Source organism: Macaca mulatta, chromosome 5 (genome assembly GCF_049350105.2).
Source record: "Macaca mulatta isolate MMU2019108-1 chromosome 5, T2T-MMU8v2.0, whole genome shotgun sequence".
NCBI lineage: Eukaryota > Metazoa > Chordata > Mammalia > Primates > Cercopithecidae > Macaca > Macaca mulatta.
In genome coordinates this window covers 129,988,646-130,003,788 of record NC_133410.1, presented here as the reverse complement: position 1 = coordinate 130,003,788, position 15,143 = coordinate 129,988,646, and the positions used below count along the sequence as shown (strand labels likewise).

Sequence of the window (15,143 nt, the reverse complement as noted above, 5' to 3'; positions counted from 1 at the left end):
TAGCCACTCTTTCATCCTTCTCAGGATGCATAGGAAATTTCTGGCTCTGCTTCCACACCACTCTAGGGTTGAGTTGTCTCAGTACCTCTCTACTTAAACAAGTCGTAAGGCCATGTCACAGCCGTGGAGAAATTCTCTTCAAGGCTTGTACCTTCCCTGGACTTAACCCAGTGAGTAAGGCTGGAGCTGACTCTGCTCTTTGATGTTCAATGTAAGCAATTTGGAAGATGATAGATGAGTACCTAGAAGTAGGAGAATAGGGGCCAGGTGTGGTGGCTCATGCCTGTAATCCCAGCACTTTGGGATGCTCAGGCAAGCGGATCATTTGAGGTCAGGAGTTCAAGACCAGCCTGACCAACATGGTGAAACCCTATCTCTACTAAAAGTACAAAAAAATTAGCCGGGCTTGGTGGTTCATGACCGTAGTCCCAACTACTTGGGAGGCGGAGGCAGGAGAATAGCTTGAACCCAGGAGGAAGAGGTTGCAGTAAGCCAAGATCACATCACTGCACTCCAGCCTGGGTGACAGTGCGAGATTCCATCTCAAAAAAAAAAAAAAAAAAAAAAAAAAAAAGGAAAGAAGAAGAAGAAGAAGAAGAAGAAGAAGAAGAAGAAGAAGAAGAAGAAGAAGAAGAAGAAGAAGAAGAAGTAGGGTAGTAGGGCTCCATTCCTCATGAGAACTGAGAAACATCCAGGCAGTACTCTTTTTGTCTGATTCATTTTCACTTTCCTGGGGCATGAAACCTTTACTCTTCTGGGGCAGATGGTGAAAGTGGTAAGGACAGGTTACACTGACTCTTCATCTACTCATTTATTTTTATCAGTTATTCTTGGTATAAGTTTTTATGCCTTAATTCAGACTTTTCCCCTAACATTTTATGATGAACATTTCAAACATGTAGCAAAGTTGAAAGAATTGTATGGTATACACATATACCCACCATCAAAATTCTGCCATGAACACGAACATTTTACTCTACTTGTTCACCATTTATTCATCCATCTAGCCATCCCTCTTTTAATCCATCAACTCATGTTACTTTTTGAGGCATTTCAAAATAAATTGCACAAAATAAATTAGCCTAAAATCTTTAAAAATTGTTTTGAAAACATTAGCTCTTGAAATTCAAAGGTTTGATTTTCCAGATGGTATCTAGAGTTTGGAGAGTCTATTTTGAAATGCAAAGGCCAAACAGGGGCTGTTCTCCTCTTTTTATTCTATGACAAACTTAATCTGACAAAAGATATCCCTTACTGGCAAGGCATGGTGGCTCATGCCTATAATCTCAGCACTTTGGGAGGCCGAGATGGGCAGATCACCTGAGGTCAAGAGTTTGAGACCAGCCTAGCCAATGTGACGAAACCCCAACTCTACTAAAAGTATAAAAATTAGCAGGGCGTGGTGGCAGGCACCTGTAATCCCAGCTACTTGAGAGGCTAAGGCAGAAGAATTTCTTGAACTCGGGAGGCGGAGGTTGCAGTGAGCTGAGATCATGCCACTGCACTCCAGCCTGAGTTACAGAGCAAGATTCCTTCTTAAAAAAAAAAAAAAAAATCTCTTACCAAGCAAAGAAAGAATTAGCTACATAAAACAAAAGAATAGTGTGTGTTTTGGAGGATCATCAGTTAATACTTCAATATATTAACTTACAAGATCTTAGAAAGCACCATGAAAATGTAGAAAATATCATTAAAGACAACAGTTCTGCCTTTTAAATTTTTTCCCATAGCATATCTAATTATTTATATTTTTTATTTATTAAATAGTAATCAAAATCAAGTAAAAAATTTTAAAAGGCATTTGTATGAACGCTAAAGAATATTGATCACGTAACCAAAATAGGATAAAGTAAAATATTTGCCTATAAAATGAATAAAAAGTAAATACACGGAAACAGGCCAGCTCTTTAAACATGTGTTAACAGTTCTACCTGATCATTTCTGGTTTGGAGGCAAAGCCTGTAACTTTGTGTATCCCTGTGGTCATTGTGTGTTCTGGACTGTGTTCTGAAAAGCAGGGGTGTGCTATGATTTTGTATTATAGATTCGTACACAAATGGACCCATTCAATAAAAATGTATTGTACTACTACTCTGTACCCTGAAGGTACTGTGGTAGTTCCCAAGGCTAAAATGATAAATACTGATCTCATCTTCAAGAAGCTTATAGCATCTCAGAGGGGAAGGGAACATACAATTAACAGCTGCTTTACAATAAGTGCAAGAGTTAATGCTTCACAAAGCACCATGAGATCTCAGGAAGGAAGTAGCTAACTCCACTCTGGAGGACCAGGGGAGACTTCACAGAGGAGCTGATGGTCAAGGTGGGTCAGATTGTTTACTGCTTTGTGGGGCAGTCAGAAATCTCTAAACACGGATTTCACAAAGTCTGCAGTTTTATAGAGGCTACAGACTCGTCAACAAAAGCCGATTTGCCTTCTAATGTATCTGATGTGCCCTAAGAACTAAAAGTGTATAATCAAAACAGACTGCAAACAACCTCACTATATTGCATAGGAGCATTGTTTCAGAGTTCCAACCAGGAGGGACGTGAACATATATCCCCCAAGAGGCTATGGAATCTGTGACACCCCATCCCCTGACTCTGCTTGTTCAAAACCAGGTTTGGGGGAACAAAGAGAGGTGATTTACTAGTTGGAAGCCAAAAAGTTGAAGTTTCTGATCTTTAGATCTCATATCTCTTGAGAAGATACCTGATTTGAGAACATCATAAATTTGTTTCAGGGTAAAGAAGGCAATTTGTGTGTGTCTGAGTCCCATGTGAACATGCGCAGGCACTAAAATGGCACTACTTTAGCCTCGAGAAATACAGAGTGAACACAACACACAAAAGTTGCTAGCATGGAGTTTACAATCTAGTGTCAGGAGGCGATCAACAAAAAGAAGAAGAAAATATAGTGCTATGGAAAAATAAAGCAGGAAAGGTGAATGGAAAGTGCTGGAGTGGAGAGCAATTTTACATTGGGAGGCCAAGTAAAGACTCAATAAACAGATGTCACTTACACCATTACCTGTCAAAGGTGGGGGGATGTACCATGTGGACATCTAGGGAAAAGATAGTTCTAGGCAAGAGAGAGTAGGTTCAAGGGGCAACAGCGTGGCCAGGACATGGCACAGAATGAACTAACAGAAGGATACCAAGAATGAGGTCAGAAGGGCCTGGGCTGGATTGTGTAGGACCTTGCTAGCCACCGTAAAGAGTTCTGCTTTCACTCTGAGTGACATGGGAAGCCACTGAAAGGTTCTGAGCATGAAATGACATTTTAAAAGCCTCACATTGGCCACTGTATTAATAATGGGTGGGGGTGGGGGAGTAGGAGCAAATATAGAAGCAGGAAAGCCCTTAGGTTATTGCAATAATCCAGCTAAGAGATGATGGGGGTCAATGCAAAAATGCCAATCATCTTGCCCAGGGTCACATAACTAGCAAGTGGTGGAACTAGGTTTGACAAACAGCCAGAGATCAGTCACTGCTGGATACGTTCTTAAAAATGTTCCTATGAATAAAATCAGGAAGCAAATATTAAAGTCCTCATTTTGAAAAAGTTATTAAAAGGCATTTTTTTTTTTTTTTTTTTTGAGAAGTTGAGGTGGGAGGATCATTTGAGGCCAGTAGTTCAAGACTAGTGTGGGCAATATAGTGAGGCCCCATCTCTACAAAAATTGAAAAGGTAAAAATAGCCAGGCGTGGTGGTATACAACTGTAGCTACTCAAGAGGCTGAGGCAGCTGGATTGCTTGAGCCCAGGAGTTGGAGCTTACAGTGAGCTATGATTTCACCACTGCACTCCAGCCTGTACTACAGAATGTAACTCTGTCTCAAAAACAAAACAAAACAAAAAAATAGAAAACAAAAAAGAAAAAGGCCGGGTATGTTGGCTTATGCCTGTAATCCCAGCACTTGGGGAAGGCCAAGGCGGGTGGATCACAAGGTCAGGAGTTCGAGACCACTCTGGCCAATATGGTGAAACCCTGTCTCTACAAAAAAATTAGCTGGGTGTGGTGGCACATGCCTGTAATCCCTGCTACTCGGGAGGCTGAGGCAGGAGAATTGCTTGAACCTGGGAAGCAGAGGTTGCAGTGAGGCGAGATTGTGCCACTGCACTCCAGCCTGGGTGACAGAGCAAGACTCTGTCTCAAAAAAAAAAAAAAAAAAGGTAAGTTTATTTCACCTTGCCACTTGCTCATTAAACTGAGAAGTCTCTAGGCTTTTGTGGGTAATGTGTTCCTCCCCTGTCTGGATATATTTTCAAAAAGCCTACAAAATGTTCAGGTAGATTGGATACAGGATGTAAGAGAAAGAGGAGTCAAGGATGACTCCAAGATTTTCAATCTGGAGAATAAAAGGTGTTATTAATTGTAAGAGGGAAGGCAAGTTTTGCAGGGAAAATCATAAACTAAGTTATCCTGATCAAACAGGTCAGGTAAAGAAGGAGGCAACTATTATGCATACAAGCGGAGATGACAATTAAGCAATTAATATAGGAGTCTCGAGTCCAGGGGTATGGTCCATTCCTAGTTCCCCTGGTGAACTGATTGCTAAATATTTTGATTGTCACAAGCTGTTGAAATAAACATTTTGAATATTAGTTTTGCTAATATTATTACATTGGAATATTAACTACATTGCAGTTTCCAATCTCTCCCATTTAATACATGATGAACTAAAACCAATTAAAAAACCACTTTGATCATGTAATTCCTTTGCCCAAAGGTCTTTTGTAACTCCCTATGGCCTATAAGGTCAACATGTCTTAATCTGAAATTAAAATATTTTATGTTTTCATCCAAATCAACTTTAGAAATGCCACACGGACCCTATTCTAGTTAAACTGGATTTGTCAGAATCCTTCATACCTAAGTTTGTCCAGTTGTGTTCTGTTTCTTACTTTGCTCCCTTTACAGCATTTATAGCTCAGCATTCACTCTCTATCAAAATCCTATCTATCCTTCAAGGCCCAGCAGAAACTCTGACTCTTTCCATAGCTATTAAAGGTGAGAATGAACACTCTCTCCTCTGAATTCTTACAGGCCTTATTGTCTTTATCATTTATTTCCCAGTTTTCATTTACTGTTTAGTTTTTCAAGTATATATATTGACACACACACACAGCCACACACATGTGTGTATGTATATGTACATTTCATCATAAGCAGGGAATTTTGCTTTTGTTTTCCTTTGGAACCCACACAATGTCAAGTACAGAGTGAGTGATGCATAAATTGTGGGTTTCCCTTTCCTTTTGTCATATTATTTGTTTCATAAATAATTTGATTGATGGCCCTATCTTTAGAGTCAAATTCTTATTACTATCTAAGCTCACATAGCAACCCTGGGAGAATACTATTACTATTCCATCGTATAAAATGGAAATTGAGCCTTAGAGACCTTAAGCATCTTACATGACCAAATTCGCAATCAGGGAGTAGTAGAGCCAAGCTGTGAATCCAGATCACATTCTAGAGCTAGATCTTCTAGTCATTACTGATCCTCTCTTTCCCACCTGCATAGCACATACACTTAAAAATTCATGCAAATAGATTCAGGAAACAAACAAGGTTTTTCAGCTCCCATTCTAAAAGCATACAAAGGAAAAAGCCACGTTTCTTTTACCTGCCAAAGAATGCTTCTGATAACTTGTAGAAATACCGTGCTCTCCTCTTGGACTAATTTTAAGATAATTATTGTCCACTAGAATGATGGTTACAGACCAGTGACTGGTAGTCCTTGTTCCTTTACCACATTTCCCTTTCATAATTTTAATTTTAATTTTATTTCATCTGTATATTATTATAATATTTTTATTTCATCTGTATAATATTGACTTCAGAAATGAAGACTCTTCACAATAGCCTTGGAAACATGGAATGACACCTCTGTCTCTCTGAAAATGATTTCAGCTAGCGAGACTTCTCATGAAACAAAGCTTGACTCAAAGCCAGACTCTTAAAATATGTGGCACAATGTGAAAGGGATGGAGGTGAAGTGAAGAGAGCATATGTAACAGAAAAGACCCAATTAATTCTTAGGGATGGCCTATTGAAAGTTTTGTTTTTCTGAAACCAAACTTGTGGTTCTTCAGAAGAGTTATTACTTATTCATAAATAATCATATGGCTCTCTTGAGCTAATGGAAAACCTGTTTGTTGTTTATCTGCATAGTAGAAGAGGAAAAGGAATTGTAATGAAAGATGTAAAGGTATAGAATTTCCATTTAATAGAAGCCATCGCATCTAACAATGTATGTGCATCAGGATACTTTACAGGGGAGACTCAAGAGGCACAATGCCAAGGATGGTATTTCCTGGCCAGAAAATGTTCTTCCGACCCACTTTTCTGGGTCAATGTTACCACATCCCTAGTTTATTACTACCAAATACAAAGTTAAAGCTGAAGGGAACCTTAAACTGTATAAAACTGTGGAATGTGTATGTGCGTGGTATATTTCAGAAGAAAAATATTTTTACAATAGAGTTTTCTTTTTCTTTTCTGATGAGCAGATTTTAGCGTTGATAAAGTGTCAGTTCAGGAAATCGCGGCCTCTATACCCTAAAGTCAGATCTTATGTGAGTTGTAACTTTTACTTTCAGAACCCTGAATGAACAATTTGACTCCTACCTGTATTTTTGGATTTTGCCTTAAAGCAGCGTCACTCCCTTTCACTCAAGCATAGACCAAAACATAACAAGAAACCAGAAGAAAGTACACACACACACACACACACACAAACTAGCAAAAAGTTCATTGATTTGGTATATCATTATATAGATATTCATCCATTTATTCATGTAGCAAAATGCGTTGAACGCCTGCTGTGTGCCAGACAGCTCAGTGCCTGGCTGCTGTGGACACAGAGATGAATACAGGAACATGGAAATATGTAATCATAATGCATGATGAAGGGTTCTTCTTAGCTGATTAGAGGAGGTCAAGAGAAGATCAGAAGGAAATAGAAGCACTGACTGTAGGTTTCTCCAGCCACAAGGTTGGATGGAGAGCCCGGAGAGGAGACATCTGAGGTGGCAAGAACAGCATGCACAGAGCTCAGGGGCGTAGAACCAGCTCACTCATTTCAGGAAAGGGAGGTCAGTCAGGATGGTTGGAGCACAGGGGAGAGTTGGAGAGTGGGGGGAGATATTCAGGAGAAATGGGAGGGCCAAATGTGGGACACTCAATCACTCCCTTTTGAATTTTAGGAGTTTACGGCTTTATCCTATATATATGTGAATATCTCATAGGCAGGTCTAATGAAGTTAAATGATTGACTATAAATTCTTTTCTCCTTTTAGTTACACGTTCTTTCCCTTTTTGTATTCCTTGCCTCCTTTTTTTTCGTTCCAAGTCCAAAATGAGGTCTTCTGTTCCATCGCAGTTCATTTATGTAGCTCCAAGTAGCTGCCATTTCCACGCTTTTATCTGTACCACCCAGTAGTGCTCCATTACCTCAAGGCCCCTAAAATGACAGCAGTCAACTAATTAAAACTAAAAAGATTCTCCATGAGAAGATTTCACTTCAAATGAGTCATGGAGAAAATCTAGACTTGATTTATAGAAAAGACAGTCTTAAATTTGAGAGGCAAGTTTAACCTTTCTGCCAATACAGAAGATTAGATTTGCAAACAATGCCTATTTTCTTTCTGATGAATTATTTTCCCTTTTACTTCTATAAGAATTAGTGGCACTTATAGAATTATGTATGACTCATTAAGTTCTACCAAGCTACACTCACATTTAGAAGGCATTGCCAGAAAATCTTGCCTTTAGGGAAACTGAGCTATCAAAAAGTCAACAGTTACCTAATTGCTCTGGGAAATACAATGAATTTATAGCAGTTAGGCTACTGAGGAAACACTTGGATTGCCCAGGCTTTCTGTGGTGGAGAACTTCCTCCTCCAGTGGGAGAAACTGCCAGTAAAGGAAGAATGACGATTTACATACCATAGCAAGGCTAATCTGCCCCAGGTCTTAGTCACAGCCTGCCTATTTGAGACATCCTGGGAAATCCCTATTTGGAAGAGAAGAAAAGTTAAAATCACAGTTGCAGTGCTTATAACTTTATTCTGTGTAATTCCTATCCACAGTCACTTCTGTTCATTTTTAATGAAAACCTATTGCTGCTATTTTCTATTGAGTTAATGGTGATGTGTGTTTTTTAAATTTTGTATATTTGCTCTCACCCTAAAATATATCATAAGAGACATTTTTCCCCTCTTTTTCTTTCTGCTTTCCAAGACTCCAGGAAAAACAGCTTCCATGGCACATTTTGTACAGGGCACATCTAGAATGACTGCTGCAGAACGTTCTACAGAGCATAACGAGGTAAGAACATATTTCTAGGAGATGAGTTGATCACATCTAGCATTGATGGCATTTCTAGTGGTTAATTTTGCACTTAATAAGAATAGAAATGGCTAGTTTGCTTTCTTTAGCTAAGATTTACTCTATAGTTTTAACCAATATTATGTAACATAGAAAAAAAAATCTAAGTAACCAGTACATTGCTTTTAACCCACTGGGCTTAAATTCCTTTCAGCCTTCCAATTCCTTTCAGCCTTCCAATTCTGTGGGTTCCTTATTTTGTTCTTGATTTAGAGGTATTTGGTTCTATGTAAAATCTAAAAAGAATACTATATTGGTGTGGGTAGAAATAGAACATATTTTAACAATAGAGTATCTGTAGTAACATTTTTATATATTTACAATTGGTACCATAGATTTTGTTCAGCAATAGAGACTACTGCTAATTGAATGAATGAATTCAAATATTTTCTAGTTTTCTTTTACAGATAACCAAGGTATAATGGGAAACTAAATGGAAACTTCTGTTCATTTAAGTTTTTAATTTAGTAGCATCAGACCTTGAATATACATTGGTAAGGATGCTATCATAGAGAAAGAAGTGCCCATATGCTTTGAACACAAATTCTACTTTACAGGGAATAATTATAGGAAATTATTTATAGGGAATAACTGTTCTGTAAGCAGCCCTTACTAGAAGCAATGACTGAAAATCTTTGTAGTTACTGCAAATCAGATGCCTTCATTAGGCACTGTGAAGCAAAGTAAATACAAAGGAAAAGGTCCCCCAAACCTTTGTATTTGATTAATTTTGCTTTATTTTATAGAAACCTGAGACATATGAACTATAGCAAAATGTTGATTAATCTCCAGAGAAAGCTCTGGTGATACGTTTGTGACTTACATGCCATTCCTATTCACTATGTTTTCTATCTTTCCTCCTTCCTATCCTCCCCCACTTATAACTGAATATTACTTATGAATTTCAAAAACTAGTACTCCTGCAGTTACAAATAGAGTCTCTTGCAGATTTGGTATCTAGATTTTCAGTAATTTTTATTTATAAAAGAAAAATCAAGCGTGAAACATATTATAATTTTCTTCCAGAGAAAATTATTTATGGGGAAACAAACAAAAAGCACATTGTCTCATTGTTCCACATCTGGGTTCCCAAAGTCAGGGACATACAAATGCTTGCCAATCACAGATTTTTGTCTACATCACAAACAGAGAGGAGCCATTTTTGAGCACCCATAATTTATTCCCTAGAATGCGAGTATATTGAACTTTAGTGTGAATCAAGATTACCTAGGAAATATATTAGAAATAGAGGTGCCCTGGCTGCTCTTCTAGAAATTCTGATCCACTGTTCAGGATGCTTGACGTTTAGCAAGCTTAACGGTGACTTTGATGTGCTCTTTTGGTGAGAACCACTGTTCTAAAATCCAGTCTTACTATGGCCCTACTTTGCTGATGACCTCAAGATACACTAAGTAGGGTTGGCTCACAGCATTTTCCAGATCAAAGACGCTTAATGGTTAGTCTGTTCTAACCCAGAATGGGTCTAGTTTCTTGGAAGTCTTCCCAAAAAGAAGAAGATCCAACTACAGGCCCCAACATATTGACATTTGGGTTTCAGTGTCACTCTTGGTGCTCAGCCAGACCAGTGTCTTGAGGTCAAAAGCAAATATAATCATTCAGAATTTATTTACCCATAGAAGACTGTCTCTTTTTAAATGTGGTCTTAATTGTAACATAGGTCTAAATAGGAAGAAGCTAAGGAAACGAGAACATCTATGCTTACATAAAATACCATCAAACCCTAAAATGCCGAAACACAAATAAACAGAGAAAAGATAGAAAATACACTTTTATAAATAATTTCTGATGAAAAAAGTGCTTGAAATACCATGATGATTGCAAAAGAACAATTTCCTCTACACATTTTTGGCAAAGACCACAACATGTTCTGAAAATATTTCTTAATTGTTCATGAACAACTTTAAGCAATTTAGTGGCCCGCAGTAACTAATAAGGCTGAAACTGATTACAGATGTAGGAACTACTCCCATCACCCAATTCATTGTGTTACTTATATGACTCTGGGATGAGATAGTAGTAAGATTATTGAATTATTATAGAGGAATCAGTCCTTCATTTAAGTAAATGTTGTTCTTAGTTGATTTAGGCAGATGGCAGACAGTTTCCACAGCTTTTGTGTTACCTTTAAATGAATACTCTCACTCCTGAAAAAAAAATAACTGAAAAGAAAGGTGGTAAACTTTTCATTATGACAGTAATTTATTATTAATCTAAACTAGTAACCTAGTGACTTTATTCAAGGAGCTGGCTAAAATTACACAGTAATTACACAGTAATAGCTGTATGTGTTTGTCTTTATTCTTGATGATTCTGTCGTTCCTCTGACTTTTACTGGGTCTACTTTTCAGAATATTACTCACATACATGTTCATGGGCACAGCTACCAAAATGACTTTTTTGAAATGTTTACTATAAAAATGCCTAAAATATATCCAGGAAACTTACCTGATTTCTTAATTGTCATTTTTTTGGAAAAGGATTGAAATCCAAATTCATAAAATTTTAATCTCTGACTTACCCATTATAGTATATAGATATATTTATAATTTATTACAGAATTATTATGGTAACTAATTTATATAAAGGATTCTAAAACATAATACGAACTGATTCCTCCACCAGCCACTGTGAAGGACTTAGGGTGTGAGGATTATTACTGCTAGAATCAGGTATTTTTATAAATCGCAACAGGAGAGTTGGCCAAATGCATGGTGTTTGTGAGGAGCAGTACTTCTGTTTATTTTGTAAACAGTTTTGTTTCAATTTTTTCTTTTCTTTTCTTTTTTTTAAGTGTGCTGAATCATCAACAAGAAAGAACTTGACAAATTCTCTTGAACAAAAGATAAGGTGTTTAGAAAAACAGAGAAAAGAGGTAACTTAGAAATACTCGCTAAAACCACAGGTGCCATGGATTAATGCTGAGGATAAAATAATGTATTATCCTTGTGCCTTTTATTTTTGTTATCAGGTCACAGTATTTATCTTTAAGATACTGGACTGCACTATTTTGAGAGCAAATGCTTTTTTCTTATTCACCTGTATGTCTCATACTTGTCTCAGTGTCTGTGCAGTGATGAATGAAAAATGACAAAGTAATAAGTCTGGTAACATAATCCTAATTTTCTCAAAACTTAGATGTTTCCTCCACACAGACCAAGTGACTTTATCCTTTATGCCTTTATCCTTTATGGCTTATGACCTTTACCCTTTATGCCTTGCAACTTCACACACGTTGGAACTCAAGGTTTCTTGAGTTACTTGAAAAGTCTTTAAGTATGGTTGATTTAGGTGCTATGACTTCAGGGTTTGGGCATCCAAACACATGGGAGTTAGAAAGCATTGTCATAAATAAAGTTTGTTTCTAAAATGTTCCTGGGAATTAATGGGTATTATTTTGAGTTTTATTTTTCTGAGCTTAATGAATGTTAGAACCTCTTTACTCTTCTTGACAGAGGAAGTAGTGAAAAGTATAACAATTTTAGCACTCTGTATATTGTCAATTTTGTAATTCCTTCTTGTTTTTTTTTTTTGAGACAGTGTTGCTCTGTCACCCATGCTGCAGTGCAGTGGCACAATCTCAGCTCACTGCAGCCTCTGCCTCTGAGGTTCAAGTGATTCTTGTGCCTCAGCCTCCCCAGTAGCTGGGATTACAGGCATGCACGACCATGCCCAGCTAATATTTGTATTTTTAGTAGAGATGGGTTTTGCCATTTTGGGCAGGCTGGTCTTGAACTCCTGTCCTCAAGAGATCTGCCCACCACAGCCTCCCAAAGTGCTGGGATTACAGGAGTTAGCCACCGTGCCCAGTCTGTAATTCCTTTTCTAATTCATTCTGTGTATTAAATCTTTCATGTTCTCTTCTATGGTGCCTTCTACTCTTCTTTGATACTGCGAAGAATATTGTGACCTTCTGGAAAATTACTAAACTACGGCAGAGTAATGTAACTATAGTATACACAATGGAATCCCTAAAATGCCAACAAAGTAACTCTCGATATAATAATAATATACAATTTCATACTAAATAATGACAGTAACTGCCACTATGGATTCAGTAATTTGCTTTTTAATTAGGAGAAAGTCTTGCTAGTTTTTAGTCATTACCACTATCTTCTCAGCGTCTGTTCTATATCCATAAGTGCTGGAATTTCTCTTAATGCAGAAAACTACAAACTTCCCCAACAAAAAGCTAACCACATATCATAGCATTTCTTCTGCCTTCTAATTAGCAGATAGTTTTAAGATCTTTAAATTATTTTCAGCCTAAAATGCATCTAAATATTGTCTTATGACAAAACTATAATTTCTTGAAAATCTAAATTTTCAAAATAGTGATATTATCTATTTGTTGAATATTTATTATAAATCATGTGTTAATCTTTTAAAGCACATTATTGCAAGAAAATCATGATCAGTTAATGGCGCCTAGGCTTTGTTAGCATAAATTCTGCTTTAAAAGAGCTGGAAAAAATATTTCATTATAATCAGTGTAAGCACATAGAAAAATATGAAAAAGTTTGGGAAAAGAGCCTTCATGAATGAAGAAATCTTACAGACAATCATCAATACTTACAAATTTTTATCAGATTGTGGTTGGATTAAACAAAGAAAATGAAAATTCAAATAACTAAGAAAAGTTAAAAGTTACTGATAAATTGTTCAGCTGCCTTGTCAAGATACACCTACGACTTAATAGTTTTTCCTCTCCCCTTCCCTCCCCTCTCCTCTCTTTTCTTTTCGTGAGATGGAGTCTCACTCTGTTGCCCAGGCTGGAGTGCAGTGGCACGATCTCGGCTCACAGCAACCTCCGCCTCCTGGGTTCAAGCGATTCTCCTGCCTCAGCCTCCTGAGTTGCTGGGACTACAGATGCATGCCACCACGTATTTTTGTATTTTTATTTTTGTATTTTTAGTAGAGACGGGATTTCACCATGTTGGGCAGGCTGGTCACAAACTCTTGACCTCAAGTGATCCCACCCACCTTGGCCTCCCAGAGCGGTGGGATTACAGGCGTGAGCCACCGAGCCTGGCCAATAGTTTTTCATATAAGAACCAGTTGTGAAAAGGTGAGAGTGTGTTCAATTTAATCATCCCAGCACAATCAGAACTTGATGAAAAAAAAATATTGTCTTCATCCATGGCTTCTAAAATCTTAATAAGCTCAGAAAGTAATTTCTTTTTTACAAAATTTCCAAATGGGCAGAAATTCTTTGTTGATGCCCCAAATTTTAATAATTTCAGCTCCTGGAAGTTAACCAGCAATGGGATCAGCAATTTAGAAGTATGAAAGAGTTATATGAAAGAAAGGTAAATACCTCTCTCTATTCGGTATTTTCTTTAAATCCATTATCCTGGTGTGGCCAATTGTGTGAAGAGTCTCATTGATTTCAGCTACGAAGAGCTTTGTGGAGAGCCAACTGTTGGAAAATGATGGGAGAGGGTGCTGAGTGTAGTATTGGTCTCATGGCACTGAAGATTAATGAACGGTGTCAGTGAGTCATCTTGAACAACAGCTAAAGAAAAGTGCAAAAATGCCCCCCAGTGATGTCTCAAGAGTTCTTATGCACAGTTATCATGGCTCACAGAGTATCCCAGCCTTACCTTTGTCCCTAGAAGCCACAAATGCGCAGTTATATGTGAGGTGAGATATGGTTTAAAGTTCACACTGTTTATGCCACGTTAGCCCTAATTCTTTAATTAGATAGCATGAGCTGTTTTCCACAAATAGAGAAACAAATGGTGATAACAGTGAAAGTGTGAGGAAAAATGGGGCAATCTCCTCTTCCATCTAAAGCACGTTTGCTCTTAAAAAGCTCTGGTGAGAAAGGGGCTTTTGGAAGAAAACCTCCTTTAATACATAAAAGACCATTTATAATTTAAAATTATTCTATCTTCAAAAAGAGATAAAGAGAGAAAGTACTTTCCCCTAAATAATTCAGTATTAAGAAACTTGACCATGAGTATTATAATATAGCAGCATTGTTCCTTTCCTCCTCATTTTGTTACCCAAAAGTATTGAATTTAAAATGTTCAGGATAATGTTCCCACTGCACCAGGCAATGGTCAGGCAGCCTTGCAATATCCCTGCTGGGGCAATACGGTCTGTAAATGTTAAAGATGATGATCCCAGAGAGAATGCTGAAGCTGCTTTCTTGAAGGGCTTGCAGGTGTGTGAAGACAGTGTTAGTGATGGCTATAATCCTCATCTTGGAAGACGCACCCCTCTCTAAGATTCTCGCTCTGGACTGTGGTTACTCTGAGGACCTGTCACTCTGTCATCAGAGTGATTTGGCACCTAGTAGAAGTTCAAATGCTGCAAATTACTGATAGATTAAAGGCCATGTCTGTTTTTCTCTGGTGTAGGCATATTCTACCTAACCTGCTGCCCCTCATTGCCTTTTCCAGACCAGGCTAGGCTCGCCTGGAGAGTTGAGAATAGGATAATAAACCTAGAGAATTCCCTGGGTGTGGTCTAAGTCTTTTATTCCCTCTGAAGTAGGGGTGGTTTGGAGAAAAGAAGGAAGAGCTGAAGGCTGTTTTGGTGCAAGGCCAAGCTCCCTTTGAAACGCGAGTATCCCGATCTGTGTTAGGGACGGTGGGAACTAGGACCTCTCCTTAGGGGACGTCCTGGGGTGGGGCGTTTCTGTCCAAAGTTCATACCCTGGGAATAAATCCAGGGGCTTGTGAGCTTCAGAGAAGGTATCTGCAGCTGTCTGTGAACGACC

The 15,143-nt window shown here is 38.0% G+C and overlaps 1 protein-coding gene and 1 long non-coding RNA gene across 5 annotated transcripts in view; one reads left to right on the top strand and one right to left on the bottom strand.

Moving 5' to 3' along the window:
- TNIP3 (TNFAIP3 interacting protein 3) overlaps window positions 1-15,143 on the top strand; it is an 84,895-nt gene that overhangs the window by 43,463 nt on the left and 26,289 nt on the right. For 3 of the 4 annotated variants that reach the window (XM_078002702.1, XM_078002704.1, XM_078002703.1), the window contains 3 exons: window positions 8,252-8,338; window positions 11,211-11,291; window positions 13,660-13,725. In XM_078002702.1, the coding sequence (XP_077858828.1) occupies window positions 8,252-8,338; window positions 11,211-11,291; window positions 13,660-13,725 (234 nt within the window). The remainder of the gene's footprint in view (window positions 1-8,251; window positions 8,339-11,210; window positions 11,292-13,659; window positions 13,726-15,143) is intronic. The other variant, XM_078002701.1, reaches the window with a different exon arrangement.
- LOC114678389 (uncharacterized) lies at window positions 7,338-13,858 on the bottom strand. Its single transcript, XR_003729772.2, has 3 exons — window positions 13,734-13,858; window positions 7,958-8,024; window positions 7,338-7,472 (listed from the first exon to the last, which is right to left on the bottom strand). It is a non-coding gene; the product is annotated as an uncharacterized LOC114678389 (long non-coding RNA).